This window comes from Hesperophylax consimilis, chromosome 27 (genome assembly GCF_061612785.1).
Source record: "Hesperophylax consimilis isolate HC1 chromosome 27, BYU_Hcon_1.0, whole genome shotgun sequence".
NCBI classification, from domain to species: domain Eukaryota; kingdom Metazoa; phylum Arthropoda; class Insecta; order Trichoptera; family Limnephilidae; genus Hesperophylax; species Hesperophylax consimilis.
The window spans coordinates 16,244,126-16,266,778 of record NC_142862.1 but is presented as its reverse complement, the minus strand read 5'-3'; the positions used below and the strand labels follow the sequence as shown (position 1 = coordinate 16,266,778).

At 35.4% G+C, this 22,653-nt stretch overlaps 1 protein-coding gene across 2 annotated transcripts in view; it reads right to left on the bottom strand.

Annotated features, from left to right (window-relative positions):
- Positions 1 to 11,007: 11,007 nt before the first annotated feature.
- LOC149410659 (sorting and assembly machinery component 50 homolog) overlaps positions 11,008 to 22,653 on the bottom strand; it is a 28,906-nt gene continuing 17,260 nt past the window's right edge. Inside the window, exons 11-13 of one of the 2 annotated variants that reach the window (XM_089647835.1) lie at positions 21,678 to 21,713; positions 15,230 to 15,356; positions 11,008 to 12,400 (exon numbers count right to left, since the gene is read on the bottom strand). In XM_089647835.1, coding sequence (XP_089503961.1) covers positions 12,213 to 12,400; positions 15,230 to 15,356; positions 21,678 to 21,713 — 351 coding nt within the window. In that variant the 3' untranslated portion in view covers positions 11,008 to 12,212. The remainder of the gene's footprint in view (positions 12,401 to 15,229; positions 15,357 to 21,677; positions 21,714 to 22,653) is intronic. The other variant, XM_089647836.1, reaches the window with a different exon arrangement.

The following is a 22,653-nucleotide window of genomic DNA, read 5'->3' as shown; positions in this document are numbered from 1 at the left end:
CAATTGATAAATTGGTTTTTCTTCACTAAAATTATTATTCTACCGGAGTTTGGCTATTATCAAATCTATCTTCACCCTGAAGTGTGTAAACCAGGAACAGTTAGAGGAATGAGGTTATTTACAATTTTTGTTTTATGTGTATTATATTTAAAGATTTAGGAACCGCAGTAAACTTAGTTTTAATTTGTTTTATCTCCAAAAGAACTTTCAAAGTGAACTCGGGTAAAACGAATGCAATTGTGTCTCGTGACGTCACACGGGACACGATTCAGTACAATTCGTAATTCGAATGGCAGTTCTGCAATACCCCCGCGCATGTACTGTGATGTCACACACTTTTCGGACAGCTGCAAATCTCCACACTTTGACGGCTTATATCTTCGGTATTACATAATTTAAATTTCTCTGATTATCAATTATTAGTAAATATTAAATGAAAAAACATTATTTGTAATGCACCACTTTTTATTTGAATCAATAATGACAGCCAACTGAGTTTCGCTTATCTCAAGTTTCGTCAGGGCTTATATTATACAGGGTTTTCCAATAAGAGGTGTTATTTTGATATTCAATCGTAAAAGATTAATAGTTTCGTTGCTTGTGTGGCACGTAGCGCCGTCTTGTTGAAAGTAAACGTTGTCCAGATAAATACTATCCAATTCCGGCCTTAAAAAATCATTAATCATCTCTCGATAGCGCAATCCATTCACCGTAACTGTTTCTCCAGCCTCATTTTCGAAAAAGTAAGGTCCAATGACTTCGCCGGACCATAAACCGCGCCAAACAGTCATACGTTGAAGATAGAGAGGCTTTTCAACAATAACTCTTGGGTTTTCCGAGCCCCAGATGCGACAATTTTGCTTGTTGAAGAAGCCACCAAGTTGGAAATGGGCCTCATCACTCAAGATGATTTGCGTTTGATTCACTCAAGTGAATTTTAATGCGTTGTTAAAGTGTGTATCGTTCCATTTTTATTAATGGCGTAGTTTCTACTTATCAAATGTCAAAAAATGACAGCTTCAAAAGTAACATCTACCGAAATAGCGGGCTATTCAAAATAACACCTCTTATTGGAAAACACTTTATTAAATGATTTGTTTTGTGAAAATTTTTGTGGTTTTTGTTCGAAATTTTTTTTGACGAAACAATATTTCTATAAACAATAATTATTTTCGGGAGTCAAATATGTTTTAGAATATTGCGCATCATCTGATGACAAGTGCTTTGTCCTTAGCTTTCTTTAACACAGACAAGGAAGTCACTTAATCCAATATAAACAGATTCGTTGAAAAAACACTTAGAGATATGCGAAGTTTTTTAAAAGTTAGTATGTGATTGCCAACCCTGATTCTGCTTTGAAAATAATAATAGGTGCGTTTCGATTTGAGTCACTTCCCTTCGTCAGACCCCCTGCCGGATGCGCGTAATGCCCATGGCTAATTTTCGCGTTGTTTCCCGTGGAAAAAAAACGCGAATATCTGTTTTCAAAAAATCTCCCTCCCTTTTAAAAAATAAACACGTTTTTTCAATTTTTTGTATGAAAACTCATATCCTGTCCACTTCATCAACATTGAAATAGATTCTCAATCGAGTATTAACTCAGTTCAGATTCTGAAACAGAAGGCACTTTTAGAATGCGGCATCGCTGCAATCGCTGGAAGTCTGTGCGGATGTGTTTGATTTTTGCTCTAATTATAAAGTTTAAAAGATTTTTCCTGAGTCCGTTTCTTAATTCCTGAAAATCGTGACCGTCACTTGTCCTGATGAACCAGGCTCCTCCAATTCTCGCGGACCTGCAGGGTATTTGGGGGACGCGTATTTTAAGTATATATTGTTAGAACGAAGATGTGCGTACTTATCGGGTATACATTCAAAACTAAACAGGACGACGCAGTATTGGAAAGTATACTCTGTTATTATTTTTTAATAAAAGAAACAATAACATAACGTGTGGATCTCACTGGGTGCTTTGCCCGTGCTGAGGTAACATGCAGCATTTACGCAGCAATCGTGTATATTTTCAAAGATCATACGCCTATAGGTTATCCCTTAAATCTGTAGTGGTGTAGTATAACTAACAAAAACACCACTACCATTATTGCGCACTAATAGTGTGAACTTTCTGTGAACAACATAAATAAAATTATTGTGTCATTTTTCTAAGTAGGTTACAGATTTTAGATGCTAATTTCTAAATAAACTTTATTACCTCAAACATCATTTTTTTCCAACCAAATCGATTGTGTGATATGTAGTGACGAAAAAAAACCAACCTAAAATCCGAGAACCCATTTTATATTGTTTAGGTATATTGTGTTAGAACGCAGTGTTTACTTTCGAAAGAATTTATGCTTTTAAACTTCTTAAAGCATACAGCGTCATTATACTATACTATGGGAGAGTTCTGGTCTTGTAGGTATATTTTCAAAATACTCGCGCATTAGTCGAGGGTAGGAAGCATACGTGATTAGTACGCACAAATCGTGTACACTTTCCGAACAATTTATTTTGTTAATTCTTCTGAAATAATACGGTCCTAGTATATGTACTACACTATGGGTGCGTTTTGGTTGTACTCTTTCGAAATACGCACGGAGGACATCGACTTTCTGTAGGCATGTAATACTTAGTCACTCCAAAACATCGACATCTTCCTCTACTTCTCCTGTCAAAACACTTTGCCACTCTTTCTCTTCTCCAGGTTCGAATTGTCGGTTTGTTGGTAGGTAGTTGATTGCCTGCTTTGGATGCCATTCTCTTCCAGATTGGTGCGGTCTGGCCGAGCATATCCAGCACCAACCCAACGGGTATCTATTGCATTTCGTTTAAGTATCCTATGTTTCTACATCGTAAAAAAGGATTATCAGTTAGTTGAGGTGTAAAGAATATTCCATTTGGGAAAGGTTCTTCCCTCTTTTCCTCTCCCACCACCTTCCAATTCCTTCAATTGGTTGTAACCTGACCTGTTTCTCATATATTTAGGAAACAGAGGTTAAGTTACAACCGAATAAAAGATAGAGAGGAAATATTAATATGTAGGTACCTACTTATTATTATTTTTCCACCTTAAAGAGTGCCGTATTCTGATGTTTCTTCCACCCAGAAAATTTGTAATTAAACTAGAAATATTTTGGTAACTATAAAAACAAATTAAAATAAGACTCCATCTTGGATAATATTTCATAGAAACCTTCTCAAAATCCCGTCAGAGACCTTTCAGAAATCACACACCATCGTCCACAAAATACTACTTGAGATGCTTAAGTACAACATGTCAACTCAGATTCCTTTAATTAAAAATATCAGTGCAAATTGGGAATTTGCAGTGTTCCGAATTGCCTGAACGTTTGAAATAGCACTAACACTGTTCATGCGGTTAATTCAGGAAAACCGTATTTTAAAGTGATTAAAATAAAATTGCGTTTCATATTGCGAATTGCTTTTACTCTCGTTTATTTATTTATTAATCTTAAGGCGATGCCATACGTCGTGTAATATTTTGAATCGAATCGTCATCATTAACACTCCTTACGTAGATGGCGATAAAGCTTAAATTCCCGCTTAACACCATCCAGCTGTTTTGATTTAGGCAAGAAAAAAACAAGGCCAAAAAGTGTCCTTTATTTTATTTTGTGGATGTTCAGGCATAAATATTTAAATGTTTTTCGATCATTTTATAAATAAATTAATTTGCCACATTATACAATAAAACCATAACCGAAAATGGGTTCGTAAGTAGGAAATTTTGAACTTTAAAGCAGTTTTCATAGGCATTATAAATGATTTTTTTCTGGCTTATAAAAAGACGTATGTAAAAAATACTCGATTGTTTCAAAGGCCAAGATGTCATTATGACCAAATTTTCAAACCAAAAACACATGATTTTGCATTACTACGTATGGCATCGCCTTAAGTTAGCTCACATCGTCGTGTGCAAACAATGGATCTTTAAATATTTAAATGTAAGTACATTTTATAAGTTACAAAAAAAACAATATTTGAGAAAAATATAGTTTTCTCAATTCCTCTTAACTTAACGACCTTCTCAATCTCAGTAACTTCCTTCAGGATTATGTTATATAGTTGGACGACCTGGTACATGAGAAATTTCTGAGTGCTTGATTTTTTTCTTTCTGGCAATCTGATTTTCCTTGCATTTTTCGTCCCGTGTCCTTTTATCTCGTGGTTGTAATTTATTTTTCTATTCAGTTTCTTAGACATTATCCCTATTTTAATTGTATGTATAAAAAATACATTAAAATATATAGTTTGTTTTACCGTCATAAAATTTAGCTCATGTAACATGTCTCTTATCCGTGGGTATATGTTGCGCTTGCTTTTTTATTCGCATTGCCTTATTTTGCAGTATTTGCATTTTTTTCATTTTCTCTTCGTTGCAGAGAAAAGGAATACTTGAACAGTAATTAAAATGTGGTGATATAATTGTGTTATGTATTATCTGACATGTTTCTTTATTTACTTTGTTTCGTATTTTGCCAAGGAATTATTTTTTTATAGCAATTTTTTTCAATTGTATAGTCTGCATTATTTGAAACGTTCAGCTTTGAGTCTATAATGACGCCTAAATATAATTGTATAATTTAAAAGCAGCCTTATACGGAGAAAAATTCCTGATGAAAAAAATGTTGCTAATTTATTAAGAATCTCTTTAAATAATTCGTACTCCTGTTAAAAACGGGATTGTAGGCCATACACGAAAGAATTGATGGGTATCCTAATAAACTTTAAGTAAAATACAAATGTTTTGTCACGATGTCCGAACACGTGTTCATAAAAATCGTAACATTTTTGCATTTCGTCATAAAATATAAATAAGACAAACGCAGGTGTATGTACACGTGTTCCGATATTATTACGAATTTACAACACTTTATAAGGAAGCGGCTTGCAGCCCCGTTTGTAACAGGATATCCAATAATTTGAAGAGATTTTTAATAAATCACCATTGCCCATTTTTCTCCGTGTACTCTATCAACACTAGTCTCCTCTCCAGTGTTGAAGCATTGTTTGCTTAATATCTAGGTACACTTTGTAGATTTCCCTAAATAATGTTTGCAGAAATAGGTAAACATTTTGGAACTAGAGTGAATTATTAAACGTAAGAAAAGTAGCCGGTAAAATAGTTTCGATTACTTTGTAGGATGGCATTTAAATAAATATATTTCAAGATTTTTTCCTTTAAGTAGGTACATTGGACACCTACGATTTTAATTTTGGAGACAGGTATGGGTCCCGCGACCCCGGAAATCATTAATTGGATAACCAACACCGATGCCATAGGTCAATCCAAGAGGTTCGCTACGCTTGGTGACATGCAGAGATGCGAAAAATGGGTACCCAAAACCATTTGAAATGCAAAATGGTAATGGGTCAAAACTTTTCCATTTGAAAATGCAAAATGCAAAATGGTTTTTAGAAAAGCATTTCAAATGCAAAATGCAAAATACCTATTTTCAAAATGCATTGAAAATGCAAAATGGTTTCTCAGGTCAAACAATAAAAATAATTGTAGAATTTTTAAACAATTTTGTCATTTAATAATGGACATCAATGTAGAACAAACATATTACATGATGGTAAATTCAAAAACACCACGACTACAGATTATGAAACCACAAAAAATTTGCGCGGGACTAATGTTGCCAACGTAAAAACGTAGAAACTGCTATCTAACATTTAATATTACAGCATCATGGCCCCATGTACAGTATTTGAATCAGTATTTTTTGTAATGGTATCACTTAATTGCCAGGACTCCTACCAGGGAGCAACTTGACAAATGGAAATTATTTCTCATAGCGAGGTTGAGGACCAACTGATATTTGGGGCTGATGAAAAAAAGATGAGTGGAGATAGTAGGAAGAATGTTGCAAAAAAGCATTTAAAATGGAAAATGCATTGAGAAAATCATTTGAAATGCAAAATGCAAAATGGTTTTTAGAAAAGCATTTAAAATGCAAAATGGAAAATACCCATTTTGCATTTCCATTTGAAATGGATTTATTTGAAATAAAGCACATCTCTGGTGACATGGCAGGAGTGGCCGGGTTCATGGGGTGAGCTTTGTCCAGATCTTGGCGGCTGATGCCTCTACCCATCAGTTGCATGGCGGACCGGATCGAGGCCGGCTGAGGGACACCTTTCACTTATCCAGTCGGACCCATCGAGGGATGGACACCCTTTTCCTTATCAGCACTTCCTCTCCTTCATTTCCTAAAAATACACCGCACAGCATCCCCAAAGATGACACGCCAGCATGGAGTTAATGAAAAAAAATGCTGTGTTAATATCTAATTTGAGTATGCTAATGTAACTATTTAAATTTGTAACCTGATTGTAAAAAAATGTGTATTTAACTTAAAATAAATATCTTTGATACAATATATGTACAAATAATTTTACTTTAGGTAGAAAAGATTGTTTTAAACATTCGTTGGTATTATGACGACCCACATGGTAGAGCGGTAAGCATCCTCTGGACCCAGAGGTAGCGGGTTCAAAACTCAATGGAGCAAACGAAATATTAATTATTTCATATAAAATTTAAAATAGTACAATTATTATACCTACCTCGTATCGCCCTGATGCTTGCTTAAAATGGTTTTAGCCATGCTTAGTTAGGCACCATATCTGAATAGCCAGGTACTTTATAACCTTCCGCTCCCCAATCCTTCGCCTCGCCACTTCCTTCAGTCTGACAACACACCTAAATTAGGAATGCCATAGTCCCTCTAGCTCCGGGCAGTTAAAACTGTTGTGTGGTATTAATTCACATAAAAAGGGAAAAGGACTCACTCACACTGTGATAGTTGGGCATTTGTGTTTTGAGAAAGTGCAAAAATATAATATATTAAAAACACACTTTTATGTGTTTGTGATACATTTTTTGTTTTGTTCTATTTGGGATCAGTTTACTCTTTTTGTAGTAGTATATAACCTAATTATATAGGTAGCTACGTGGGAAATGTTTACTCTATTTGGAATAGTATATAACCTACTTATATAGGTAGCTACCGAGGAAAAGTTTACTCTATTTGCAGTAGTTGATATCATAATTATACATGTAGCTACTGAGAAAAAGTTGACCCCACTTATATGGGTAGCTATTGAGGAATAGTTGACTCTATTTGTAGTAGTATATAACCTACTTATATAGGTAGCTACATGGGAAATGTTTACTCTATTTGGAATAGTATATACTCTACTTATATAGATAGCTGCATGGGAAAAAAATATTCTATTTGGAGTAGAAGATAATCTACTTATATAGGTAGCTACTGAGGAAAAGTTGACTCTATTTGGAGTAGTTTATAACCTACTTATATATGTAGCTACTGAGGAAAAGTTGACCCTACTTAGGTATATAGGTAGCTATTGAGGAAAAGTTGACTCTATTTGGAGTAGTATATAACCTACTTATACAGGTCGCTGCTGGAGAAAAGTTTATTTTCATAAGTAGTAAGTGTATTTATAAAACGGTTTCATGATATTTCATCAAAATGAAATTTCAACACACCTTTAAAAAGTGATATAAAGTCATTAAAAGTGATGAAACAAAAACAAGGTTTAATAGTTACTTATCTAACCTATGTAACTTACAGAGATGTGCAAAATGGGTACCCAAAACCATTTGAAATGCAAAATGGAAATGGGTCAAAACTTTTCCATTTGAAAATGCAAAATGCAAAATGGTTTTTAGAAAAGCATTTCAAATGCAAAATGCAAAATACCTATTTTCAAAATGCATTGAAAATGCAAAATGGTTTCTCAGGTCAAACAATCAAAATAATTAGAGAATTTTTAAACAGTTTTGTCATTTAATAATGGACATCAATGTAGAACAAACATATTACATGATGGTAATTCAAAAAATGCCACGACTACGGATTATGAACCACAAAAAATTTGCGCGGGACAAATGTTGCCAACGTAAAACATAGAAACTGCCATCTAACATTTAATATTACAGCGTCATGGCCCCATGTTCAGTATTTGAATCAGTATTTTTTGTAATGGTATCACTCGATTGCCAGGGCTCCTACCAGGGAGCAACGTGATAAATGTAAATTATCTCTCATAGCGAGGTTGAGGACCGACTGATATTTGGGGCTTATGAAAAAAAGATGAGTGGAGATAGTAGGAAGAATGTTGCAAAAACGCATTTAAAATGGAAATGCATTGAGAAAAGCATTTAAAATGCAAAATGCAAAATGGTTTTTAGAAAAGCATTTAAAATGCAAAATGGAAAATACCCATTTTGCATTTCCATTTGAAATGGATTTATTTGAAATAAAGTACATCTCTGGTAACTTAGTTTATGTTTCATTACTTTTCATGACTTGATATCACTTTTTGTAGGTGTGTTGAATAGGTGTGATGACATACCCGGTCACCTTAGAAAACAAATTCCTTTTGTGAAGGGAATTTAATTAGTCGACGAAAACATCCTGCCGATTTGTAATCATATCTTTGACAATTCTATCCATGGAATCAAGTATGTATAAACATTTCAGACAAACTGAAAATAATAATTATACCTCCGCATCTCCGCATTATAGAAAAAAGATTAAAATATTTTTTTAATGTATGGAATAATGATGTTTGTGGCTAGTAATGTCCTTCCGAGGTTGAGGGCTGGCCAGCCATTTATTTACTAAGTAAACTGTCACAACTCTAGATGCTGACGAAAAAATATGTTATTCTGAAGTGGATGTTTGTATTCATCGATGAATAGTAGAATTTAGTAGGTACATTTTATATTAGACAAATGGAATTCAAGTGGAAAATTCTTTCAATAATTCTGTTAAGAATCAGATTAGACTGCTGCAATAGTTTATATGCTGGTCGTCTATACATTTTAACAGACTGTAAAGGATGTTCAACACAGCAGCTTGACATGTATACGGTGCCACCAGACATCATAGCCAAATCACTCCACTTCCAAAGAATTGCTCACATCATCTTCGAGGCTCTCTCATTGGGAGTATAATCAGAGGTAAAAAAGGGAGAAAAAATTCTCTCATCTATAAATCATTGCATAAAAAAAAACTCATTGTTGTTGTGATGTAAGAGTGCATGATTGGAAATTGTATTTCTGCGTAGCGTGTAAAATTATTTAAGTTCAATTAACTTTTAATTTTAATTTTCCAAATTACAAGTGAAATTATAAATCAAGTCAGCCAAGCGATAACGTAGGTACCTTTGTTTCAAATGTGTATTTCTCTTTTTTTTAATGTTTGACAGAAAAAAATCTGTCAAAAATTGACGGACCCATCAAAAATTAAGTTTGTTAATCATTTGCTAGCTACGATCCGATATTCTCTTTGCTTATTCTGGTTGTATTCGCGAATTCTGGTTGCTCGTGTCATTAAACATTTTAATTAGTCCTTTTTTCCACACTTGATGGTGACGCTATTCAGCGTGCAAATACCGATTGGTATGGGTTGATTTTCTGCACACCGTATACCAGGCTACCATCTAATTCTTATTTTCTGTACACAGCACACCGTATACCAGGCTACCATCTAATTCTTATTTTTTTGTTATTATTGATCAGTGACAGTAGTTGTTTAAAATCACATAAAATCTTCCAGTGATTTTTCAAGGGTCTGGCTAATATATACATAAAACACATATTTATTTATGTTGGTCTTTTCCATAACCCTTTGCAACCGGTAAAAAATTCCCGATTCCACACCAGTAAAGCATTTAGTTATGATCCCGTATTCCGTTCCCAAAAACTGATGTATTTTTTATCAGAATTTTTTTAAAAACAAACTCTCGCTCGTATGAAGCCCGTTGCAAAGGAAAATTGTTTTATAATATATTTTTCCCTAGATCTAGAGGAATTTCAGCAACAATGAACCAGAGATTAGCGACGTAGCAAAAAGGTTCAATTTAGCGATTCAAGAGGTCTGAGGATAATGAATATATATTGGTTATAAAAAGCTGTTCACAAAGACAATCACAATTTAGGCAAGAAACTCTTTATATAAAAAGTAACATCTTCAGTAATTAACTTATTTTAATCTCAGGCTAATTTGTTTGCTTTTTGGAACAGCTCATAATGGTCTCATAGAAATCGCGGTGTTTCCCTTACTGTCATAGTGAGAAAAATTATCTATATGGTGTTGGAACGAGAAAACGTTACTCTTTATATTCAAATCTAGAAGTAAACTACAGAAGAATCAAAATGCGCACCTCTCTGAAGGTTCCGACAGCAATTTGAAAAAAGAAATTTATAAAACTTTGTGAATTTATTTTTATACGAAACTACAAAAAAATGAGGTGACAGAAATAAAAACGTAGGTGAGCCATTTATTGAACTTTTTTTATGTTTGCATTCAAAATTGAAATATTTAGAAAATTATAGGTTTATTTATGACAGTAAAATTTGAAAGCTTATTACTTAACCTTTCAAAAAAGAGTTTAGTTTAAGAAATATTCCATTTATTTGGATTTTATTTCAAACCATTCTATGACCTTCTGACATTATATTCTCTGGCCTTCTGACAGCATATTTAAGACATAGTCAATATGCCAGAGACCTGAGAGGTTAATAACAACTTATTACTCGCACTATAAAAATCTATAGATTCTTGCAAAACATTATTACGTACAAATTGGCAACAAAAATCACACACGGCGCACCCGGGCAGCTAACAGATTCCCAAGGTTTGCGTGCTCGCACAGTTGACAGCTGAAGTGTCACTAGTATTTTTATATGAGCTATTTCTTAGAACAGAAAGTACAATAGTCGCTGAATTCATAATGCATGTAAGGTATTAATACAGACAGATGGATTTTTTAGAATTAAATTTGAATAGCGCACTGTTTAAGGTGTGGTAAAATTATAATACAAGTTTGCCTTATTTTCTTATCGTTTTATGGGAGTTTACTGCGCAAACCCACTTTACAGGAAGTTTAGCCATTGGTTGAATATAAAAAAATAAGCCATTAACAAGAAATAACAATACTTTATTCTGTATTTAGAAGATACATTATGTACATTAGCATTAACAATAATTTATTCCTACAAATCATTTGTCTCTTCAGAAAATATATTACAATCAAATTTAAATACACACAAGTTCCTACAAGTTAGGGTCCTTCATACAAACATAGTTTTTTGTACAGATTTGTGTAAATTATGAAACTATTTGGAATACCATCACCATAACCTCTAAATGGTTTCGAGTCCATTGGATAAAATATGAATTATTAGGGTACGTATACATTTGCAAACCAAACAGTAAAGGAACAAATCAACTGCAAGCGGCGTTTCGTGCCATTTGCGATTGCTTCGTTTCATTTGCATAAGTTGAGGTTCAGTACGGCAGTCTGGCTCGCAGATGTATACGTAGCATAAGAGCATTTATGAAATAATTCATAAATGAATTGCAGAAGTATTGGGAGATCTTCAACCAAGTGGTGGGTACATATCTGACGATTGATATGTGATTGTTGACTGATTTATAAAACATGTAATACATGAAGGGATTTTATATCCAGGACTTCGGTCTGTCTTGTTGCAGGAAGTTTAAAACAAAACAAACATATTCAAAGAGTTTTTAATTAATTCTATGTTCCATCAAAAGGTTTTCCAATTTTATTGCTTTGTTAAAAATAGTATTCCATATTTTTTTAGAATGACAGATAGGTTATGAACAGTTGATAATTTTTAAGCTACATGCGTTACTCGGATACTGTAAGTTGGCAATACCGGAGTCTAGGTTGCAAAATTTGAGGTGGTCAGTATTTTGGACGAGTATTTTTTAGGGTTATGTTGGAATCCCAAAATTACCACAATCTTTCCGAACATTGGCTATTTCCTACTTCTTCTGTACATGTACATAGCTGTGAATCTATCATATTCTTGCACGTGTTACATATTTATATCCTTCAAAGTTTATAAAAAGAAGTAACTGTTAAAAATCTTTGTTCATTTGTTAGATCCTGCTATTGCAGCCTCCTTGATTTGTTAGTTTCTATCAGCTATCTGCACAGGACAAGTATGAAGATCTGTAACCATTACACTGCAATCTTTATACTGCTATCACACTTCTGCAATCAGAGCACATCCTGTATTGCCAAGTTACCCTATCTGCTTCCATGATATTATAATTTAAGTGAAACTCTGTCGGACTCGTGATACGGGCACTGGTGTGTGGCAGTGATCAGAGTGAAGTGGTCTATAAGAAATTGATGCCGAGACCAAACTGGATGCCGGGCGCTACCACATCCCCAGGGCGGTGCCAGAGCGGGAAGCAGTAGTTGAGCTCGAGGCGCGCAATGCCGCCGATGCGGAGCGCCACGCCCAGCCCGCTGGCCAGACGCACATCCTTCGTGATCGACTCCAGGTTCTTCTCCATGTCTTGCTCTGGAACATTACAAAACCAATTTATATACACAATATGATGACATAACTACACCTAATAAAAAGAGTACTCGTTAGACCCAGTTCTCTAGGAGCAGAGAAATGCTCCACGAAGCAACGTCACATGCAATTGAACGGCAAGAACCTCAGCACCTTTACGTGGTCAACATCAACTCTCCAATTCATTGTAAAAGTTTCGCCCTGGTGTCATTGGTAGATGCTCAAAGTATCTCTCTGGTGACAGTGGTTGATACTCAAAGTATCGCCTTAGTGATAGTGGTACATACTCAAAATATTGCTTTGGTGACATTGATACGTACTCAAAGTATCGCCTTAGTGATAGTGGTACATACTCAAAATATTGCCTTGGTGACATTGATACATACTCAAAGTATCACCCCGGTAATGGTGGTACATACTCAAAGTATTGCCTTAGTGATAGTGGTACATACTCAAAATATTGCCTTGGTGACATTGATACATACTCAAAGTATCACCCCGGTAATGGTGGTACATACTCAAAGTATCGCCCTGATGATGGTGGTACATACTGAAAGTATTGTTCTGGTGACAGTGGTAGTTACTCGGTAGTGACAGACCACCATTCAGAATCGATGTCGCTTGAAATGGATTTGGCCATGTTTAGTGACCAGATTTAGTAATCAGAACTAACCAGGTACTTCCCAGCTTTACAATCAGTTCAATCTTTTTTTCAGCGTTACAATATACCCCAATTAGGGATGCCACTGTTCCATTAGCTCTGGGCAGTTGGGATTCTTATGTGTTATCCCCAAAAAAAAATCATGTTCGATACACATGTCTCGTGTACGAAAATGATATTAGATAGAGGGTCGAGACAAAAACAGGGTTACAAGCTACACGAAAGAAGAATGGAATACGAATGAACCAGGAAAGAAATGTATAAAAGTGCTCTAGCATAATATTTGCCTAATTGCTATTTACATGTACATCTTCTGTTTTCATTGTTGATAATCTGGTAACAGTACATAAGGCAAAGGATTTAAAATTTAAAGAAGTTCATCAAACTGGAGTTTGAATTAAACGGCACAACCAGCAAACCGAACTATGAAACTTATCAATGGAGATATTTTAAAGAAAGTTTGAGAATAGCTAAAATTATACATATTTTGATTGCAATAAATTAACCTATAAATATAAAATAGAAATTTCGAAACCCATAGTTTGCATTATTTGTCATATTATTACACGTATTAGAATTAGAGTTATGGTTTAGTATCCGGAACATTGAAACATTTGCATCACAAACACGAAACACAATGAATAATTAATAATGATTTGGCGTCACCTTCAAAATCACTCTCAAAAGTCAGCCCTCCTTCAGTGTGTTGGCGGCCTTACGGAAGCGAGATGGAAAAATATTGTTACATGCGCTGAGCAATTATATTAATGACAGATTGCCCGGAAGAACCCGGAGTAGTTCCAGAAGGATGCAATTTTTTATTGTAGCTCTGTTATCCTATGTAGCGTAAGGTACAAATTTGAATGAAAATAAAGAGCATTTATTTCTCTTTCACACTGCATAGACAGACCATCAGTCGTCACACGATGGAGCTTGTGTAGTACTGCTGGCAGGACCAGGAAGTATTTCCACACAAATCAAGTACTGCTAGCAGGACTCACGGCAGGATGGTTCACGCAAAAAACTCATCCTACCGGAAGAGCTCCAACAGGACAAACCATCAGGCAATCTATCATTAAGTTAATGGTAGTTGGGCAGGTGATATGGATCAACCACTGAAGAGATAAACTGATAGAAGTGTGTTTAAAGTAAGCTCAATCTTACTTCCGCTGAAATTGATCTAATATCGAAATTATTCTCTGATGAAGATAATCAATTTCAATACCCTCGTCGAAAGGTCTTATGTAAATTCCTTTCAAATGAGTGTAGATCACACTTCCAGGGTTTTTCTGTTCAGTGCATGAAACACGTTAAAATATAATGATGATAGCTAAATAGAGATATTTACTACACTAGTCTAGATCTATTGCTAAATGTAAATGGTTTTGCATTGCAGAGAGTTTTGTATGAAAAAAAATATTTTAAAAAATGATAAGATCTTATTAACCCCTTTGGTGCAATTAACTGCCGTGTGAATTTCTTTGTCTACCATTCTGTGCACTGTTATATTATATTGCTATGTGCAGTTCTGCTTCTAGCATTTACACTAAATTTAGTTTTAAAAAGTTAACTTTACGAAAGCATATTTCCATCATTTTAAATTTATTAGTATACTTCGGAATAAATTCAGTTCTCCTAAGAATTTAGTATGTTAACTTTAATAGAACTGTTAGTGGACGAATAGTTAAAAGCAATCAGGACATAATATATAGTCTATTAGTTGAGTTCTCCATCAATGGATAAGCAACACTTTCTACCATAATGATGCAAGTAGGAGGAATACAAATATTGTCGGGTTATTCGTAACCAAACCCGGGAATGTTTGTCTCTCTAATCGAAATGTTTCTTGAAATGGTTGTTTGGTGACAATATCTGAATATCCAGATACTTCCTCATTTCCTTCCTCTCCCCACTTTATTCAGCTTCATAACACACCCCAATTGGGACTCTTGTGCAGTAAAACTGTTCCGGCGGAGCTTTGAAAGTCGTTTATGTTAAATTATAGCTCGACGGGGGTTAATTTTTACTGGAACCAGCAACTGTGAGAGAAGTTCTTAATTTAATTGATCCAATAAACTGAGTGAATGTGTTGTGTAAGCAGCAGTGGTTATGAACGATGCGGTGAGGACAGTGAACACAGAACAGTGGACAGTTGACTGAGGACAGTGTACCTGTGTTAACGGGTCCCGTGTTGCCAGCGTTGAGGAAGAAGTGTGCCCTGAAGAGGTCCCCGAAGCCACCCTTGCCCGGCCGGAAGGGCAGTGGGGTATAAAGATGCAATCCGGATGCCCAGTAGAACTGCAATTACACAAACACATTGATATGATAAACTGAAAGTCGACAAAGAAATGAAGGATTCATTCAAGTCTCACAACTGAACTTTCATATGCACATTATGTATGTGTGTATTCATAAATAACTTAGCATAATGCCCTTTTTTCCACAGGACTACGCAGAAATACTGAAATACACTCCTGATTCATAAATACTCCTATTATGCAGAGACGACCCTAGGGGTAAAATATATGTGCGACTAATCTTTATTTGATATTGTGATATACCCTGATATTATGTATATTCAAAAGTCAAATTACTTTTAATATAGTAAATTGTTTCATGCGACAAGCGTGCAATATGCAAAACTAACCTACGTTTATCAAACTGTCTCTTTCAAACACATAATATTAATTGCTCTGTCTCCCTCACGGCCATGGCAATGACCCAAGCTGTCTTCAGCATGTTAATGTACGACATAGTGCTATCTCGTTAATTGTATGGCGCATAAAGATACCATAGCCAGGCATTTAATAAATTGACCAAGCCAATCATAGGTGAGTGGGAAAGGGAGTTTCCATTCGAGATGTTAGATGTCACTAATGCCCGCTATCTCGCGGTACATTTTCAAATAAATTCGAGTGCGACCAGTTGTTGTATAATATTATGATTTATTGTCATCTTATAATTTTGGAAGGTCATTGATTTATTGACCCGAGGGACGGTTGTGACGAATCAAATTTCGTCACAAATAAATTTGAACGTTAAACTAAGTATGTCCCGCAGTGTGCGCCCAAAGACAAAGAAAGTGTTGACAGACGGGGGTTGTAAAGAAAGAAGTGAGAAGTGCGGGGTAGGGCGACAGGTCCTACGAGCTCAAGATAGAAAGACAGTCAAGATCGAGGCGGGAGAGAGAGGAGACCGAGACAGGAGTGGTGGTGAAGTACGCGCTCCCCGCCCAGCGGTGTGATGCTGGGCGGCGGATGAAGAAGTTACAGTCGAGTTAGAGAAAGTGATTTTCAAGTATTATCCTCCGCCCGGCGACGTAATGTTGGGCGGGAGGCGAAGAAAGTGCGGTGATCAGACGCGGCCGGGAGGGCCTGAGCTGCAGAACTGCAGAAGCTGCCACCTAGGACTTCGGCCTTACTAAGGCCATCGAACAAAATCAACTCAGTGACAACAGTGTAACTACAGTGAACAATGACAATGCGAATAGTGAAGAAGTAATCCGAACCATATGACAACTAGTTAAGTTATAGATGTATGTAGATCTAAGGATAATTTAGATTTAGTATTAACACTTGACAAACCCTATTAAAATCGAGACTTATAATTATTAGATGTTCTTAATTAAATTCACCTCCCTAGTCCCCACCCAAACGACACGAATTGGCGAGAAGGCAGAACATACGAATTGGTAAGTATAAAAACAGCAACATATTTAAGTATGATTCTGAGCTAGCTGCGGACAAGATGTGTTAACATCAATTGTTACAAAATGGCGCCCAATGTGAAGCGGTTTTAGATATTTTACTATATCTATCACTAATGTTATTGACATTCCTAAAACCCATCCCTGAAAACAAGGTAAATATTTGCATGTTCTTATTATATTTAATCTTCTGCACTGTTTCTCGCCCTTGTCATGTTTTGTCTCGAGTTACCTACCGTTGTTTGGGTGTTTCGTTTTTTTGCATAGTGTAAACAAATGTACTGTGACGAAGTCAGATGCGTAATATGCGTCTCATGTCAAGTGCTATTTTTTGTCGGAGGGCAGTTAAATCATTCTAAAATTCGGCGTTTTGACACATTTGGGACTGTGTTAAAATTAACCATTTATCGGAGTAATATTTTCAACACAAGTAAGGCGGGTGATGTCAAGTGGCTATTTTTTATTTGTTAAAATGTATTAAGGATAATGATTTTAGGGTACCCATTCGAGTTCATTTTTTGTTGAGTTTTAGGCAGGGGTGTTTGACCCCGAGTAAGGATTATATATTTGTCCCGTTGACAAAGGTCATCAAATCAAAGAAGTGAGGTGAGCTGAGTCAGCAAATCTAGAATTGCTGTGTATGAACGGCATAAGAATAACAATGTATTTTCTATATGTCATTCGGAGAAATTCATTTTCATACCACAATTTCGATCAATTTTATGTGTTCGGTAAAAATCCGATAATTAAAAATTGATGGCAGAAGGCGACCGATAGAGAGGGGAGAGAAAGGGTTAGGCGCATTCACTTAACGCGATTTGAGAAAAACAAATATCTTCGTTCGGCGAAACCGTACATTAACTTGTATCTAAAGTCTCGCAATGTTTCGGATAGTAGTCTGCGCAGATGAGAAAATAAAAGGGCGCGTGCGAATGTGATGACGAACTGCGTTAGTTACGAATTGGAGCACTTACCACCGACACGATTTGTGAGGTACAAATACTTACGTTTGATGAACTTAGTATGAGAGTACCTAAATGTCTCCATATCTAAAAAGTAATCTGCGTGCGTGATAAAAGACCGGTGTTGATAGAGGTGCGTTCACAAGTTAAAAAATGTGAAATGCGAACGGTAACGTAAAGGAGCACTGAACGTTCCACGATTTGAGTGGTACAAATATGCATGTTTGACGAAATTACTATGAGAGTACCTAAATGTCTCCATATCTGAATAGTCTGCATGCGTGATAAAAGACCGGTATTGGTAGAAGTGCGTCCACAAGCGAAAATGCGAAAACAAAAGCGAGCACTGAACGTTCCATGATTTGAGTGGAACAAATACGCGCGTTCGTTGAAATTAGTATGTGTGTACCTAAAAGTCTCGATATCTGAAAAGAATTCTGCGCGCGTGATAAAAGACCGTAAATTATGTAAAAGTGCGAAAAATTTAAATAAAATGGGATGATGCATTGAAGCATTGGCCAGCAGGGATGATAAAATGTGACATGTTGAGGTTGCATCTTAAAAGCGGTTGAATGAGAGACAGAGTATCCGGTTTTGGTGGTTTCTCCGTGTAATAGAAACTATCTGGCGCTCAATTTTTCATTGTGTATCACGTCGGGAGATACACTACAACTCTGTTACCATATCTTGTTTAGTTTTTATATCATCCATTTCATTTCAGATGTACTTTGTATGTACACCAGATTTCTTGTTTTTGTTATCGACGATGTAGGCGTTAATAGATTTAGGTAAATGAGGAGTGAATAAAGATTAGTAACGGCCTCTTTTGCAAAGTACAACTAAGGTTTAGGTTAAAGTGATCAACGTGTATTGATAAGGAGTTATGCGTATGTAAGTATGGAATTCTATTATACTTCAGACATGCCAGCAGAACTGAGGGGAGATTAAACTGAAGTGGTAGGTATGAATTCCCAACTCCTTCCCTATCCTGATTCTTTGAAAATTTTATGTTGTCATTAATAATATTGTCATTAATAATGGTGTCATTTCATGTTGTCATTTAAAATCTTGTCATTAGTTTTTGGTCACATGCTTGGGAAGAAATTTGTAAACAAAAATTGAAAGGTTTATATCCTCAAGTGTCTGGAGAGGATTAGATCGCTTGGTTAAAATAAAAAGTGTTTATGTTAGTCGAGGTGATAGTATTCATTGTTGATTTTAATGTGTTTTATTGTCACTTTTATTGTTTTCATGTTATTTTATGTTGATAGGCTAAATTTTTTGACTTGAGTTTTGTTGTGGGTTTGAAAGAGCGTGTAGCGAAAATGATTGTCGTTGAAAATGAGATATGATGAAAAAGAGAAAAAAATGATGAGGATAAGTAATGATAAGAAATGTTAAATTTAGAATATTGAATTGTTTATAATTTAAGATTTACCATGTTTAGAGTTAAGAAGGTTGTCATATGGGAAAAGGGAAATAGAAAATTATGTTTGTAGGAAACCATAATTTTCTTTTGTAACGAAGGGGGTGTTGTGACGAATCAAATTTCGTCACAAATAAATTTGAACGTTAAACTAAGTATGTCCCGCAGTGTGCGCCCAAAGACAAAGAAAGTGTTGACAGACGGGGGTTGTAAAGAAAGAAGTGAGAAGTGCGGGGTAGGGCGACAGGTCCTACGAGCTCAAGATAGAAAGACAGTCAAGATCGAGGCGGGAGAGAGAGGAGACCGAGACAGGAGTGGTGGTGAAGTACGCGCTCCCCGCCCAGCGGTGTGATGCTGGGCGGCGGATGAAGAAGTTACAGTCGAGTTAGAGAAAGTGATTTTCAAGTATTATCCTCCGCCCGGCGACGTAATGTTGGGCGGGAGGCGAAGAAAGTGCGGTGATCAGACGCGGCCGGGAGGGCCTGAGCTGCAGAACTGCAGAAGCTGCCACCTAGGACTTCGGCCTTACTAAGGCCATCGAACAAAATCAACTCAGTGACAACAGTGTAACTACAGTGAACAATGACAATGCGAATAGTGAAGAAGTAATCCGAACCATATGACAACTAGTTAAGTTATAGATGTAAGTAGATCTAAGGATAATTTAGATTTAGTATTAACACTTGACAAACCCTATTAAAATCGAGACTTATAATTATTAGATGTTCTTAATTAAATTCACCTCCCTAGTCCCCACCCAAACGACACGAATTGGCGAGAAGGCAGAACATACGAATTGGTAAGTATAAAAACAGCAATATATTTAAGTATTATTCTGAGCTAGATGTGGAGGAGATGTTAGCGTGATTTTTGTCACACGGTCCACCACTGCTCGTAAGATATTCTGACTGGAGAATGTTGTCATTCATTCTCCTGACCCTTCTTCATCTATCCATTCACTCGACATGTCCGAACCATCAAAGTGTTGCTTCCTTAACCCTCCTGCTCTGGAGGAAGGTAATATACTTTACCCCAAACGAGAATTTTGTGCAATATTGTAGTTGATTTTTACATAACGTACTCTATAATTTAGGTAATCCTAGAAAAACTATTCAGGGTTAATTCAATATATATTTGAGTTACATTTGATTTAATGGACGAAGATGGGCGATGTCCGGTTAAAACGTTAAGTGGTAACTATTATCGGAGTATTACTGGAAAGGGCAAAAGGAAAACTAATAGAGAATACGTATTTGCTGACAGACGGACATTATTTTCTGAGGTCTTCTCAAGTGCTGGCATTTGAGTAATTTTTCCCAGTTTTATGCGACCAAATATTTTTCTTTTCATTTGTGACATTACCTATCTGCCAACGTTGGCATTTTCATTTTCGTTATCCAACTTTATCAAGGCTTGATGCAAAATTGTGGGAGGCAGAAATACATACAATCATAAATAATATACAAAGAATCATTTCAAGTAGAGCGAATGTATAAGGAGAAAAATATTAAATAAGCACAGCATCCTGTCTTCGTTATGAAAATGCATAAATCTTTTAAAAGGAAAGGAGCTTTGTGAGAAACATCAAATAAAATTCACCCTGTATTATACTGAATATACCAACTCAAGAAATAATTTTAACCACAAACATAAGTGCCTACGCTCATACATAATATTATGAATTAAAAATCAAAGCAATTCACAAGGAATTTTTCAAAGGGTCAAATACATAAATTAATTTACAGGGAGAAAAATAATAAAATACATAAATATGTAATGTAATATTTGATTGGTGGCAGAGTGAGTAGCTTTTTCGGTTCTTTTCATGCTGCCAAATGAACATACACTCGTATTAACACTTTAGCAAAACTCAAATCACATTTTCAAAATCAAAAAATACATACAGTGAAACCCTTCTCAAGATGCTCCTAACATAGACATGTTATTGGATACACATTGATATCCCTGGTACAATGTAATTCATAAGTACGAGAAATAACCGAAAATACGTAAAATTGATTGATTTCAGCATAAAAGTATAAAAATGTATCGGAAGAAATTTATACATTTGTTTTTATATATAATCATTTGAGTATGTACTTCCCCTTCAAGGAAATATTAAGCAAAAGGCAAAAGATTTATTAGTTAATCTATGGTTCTCAGAGACTATCTCTCTTGAAGATGGGAAGATTAAGAAGAGTGACTGTGGTGGGAAGTTGCGTGGTGGACACTGGGCGGGCGGTGCGGATATGATTTTTATACAAATCTACGGTTTTATTCGGAGGTTGATGAAATTTTGCATACTTTTGGGATACCGGGCAAACAAGGACTGCCAAAACAAGATCAATAATCAAATTTCACACACATAGAGTCTGTGATTCCAAAAGGCTACAATTTGATTCTAATTGCAAGACAGTGAACACGAGTCTGATCACGTTATGCATGTGTTTTGTGAGGACGTAATGTGAATATGAAAAAGCAGCAGAGAAGAGTTTCACGGCAGTAATTCTCAAACAGATCCTTACTCTCACTCCCTTGATGCTGGTATTCGAGTAATCACACTGAAAATAAACAGAATTCACTACTAAAACAATATTCATAAATATATAAGTCAAGTAAACTTGTAAAATACGCTACGAAGTAATATCAAACAAAACTTCAACAACCATCCTCCTTAATAAATAGAAGATTATGTACAAACATGTTTTTAAAAATACATCATAATAAACATTCATGTTTTTTGATGGGATTTTATAAGCAATGAGATTAATATACACTGCGTCCGGAAACTCAAGTACAAGAGGGAAACTGATGAAGCTACATCACATGAAGAACTTTTTTTTTTTCAATTTCTTTCGACAACTAAAGGGTTAAAAAGGTCTAAGCATCGACGTATATAAAAAAAAACACTAAACAGCTAATGTTAACCCCCAGCGACTGATATTTTTTCAAATTTAACTAACAAATCCCAACTTTGGACTAAAATTAATTTAAAACATAATTTCAGAACAGCACATTTTTATTTACCTATATAATTTGTCATATAAAATTGTAAAATGGGGGCCAAAGCACCCAGTGATGCTCACATTACCAAATATATTATATTTTATAAAAAATTTTTTTTTTTTTTTTTTTTTTTTTTTTTATTAACAAAATTTTTGATACATATACAATTCAGGTACATACATAGTAATATAGAATGAAAGAGTAACAAAAAAATCCCACAAAGGCGAAGCCTGAGCGTGGGTATTATAGTGTAAGGATAAAACAGTGGTGTTTAAAATATAGTTTTTTTTTAAACTTGTTAAATGTATCTATAGAGATCAATGTGATTGGTTTTTTTTTTTTTTTTAGAGAAGTTTCTATTTTTTCTTTTTTTTTTTTTTTAAATTTACAAACATATACACACACACACACACACACACACACACACACACATACACACACAGATACACGCACAAACAGACACACGCACACACAGACACACGCACACACAGACAC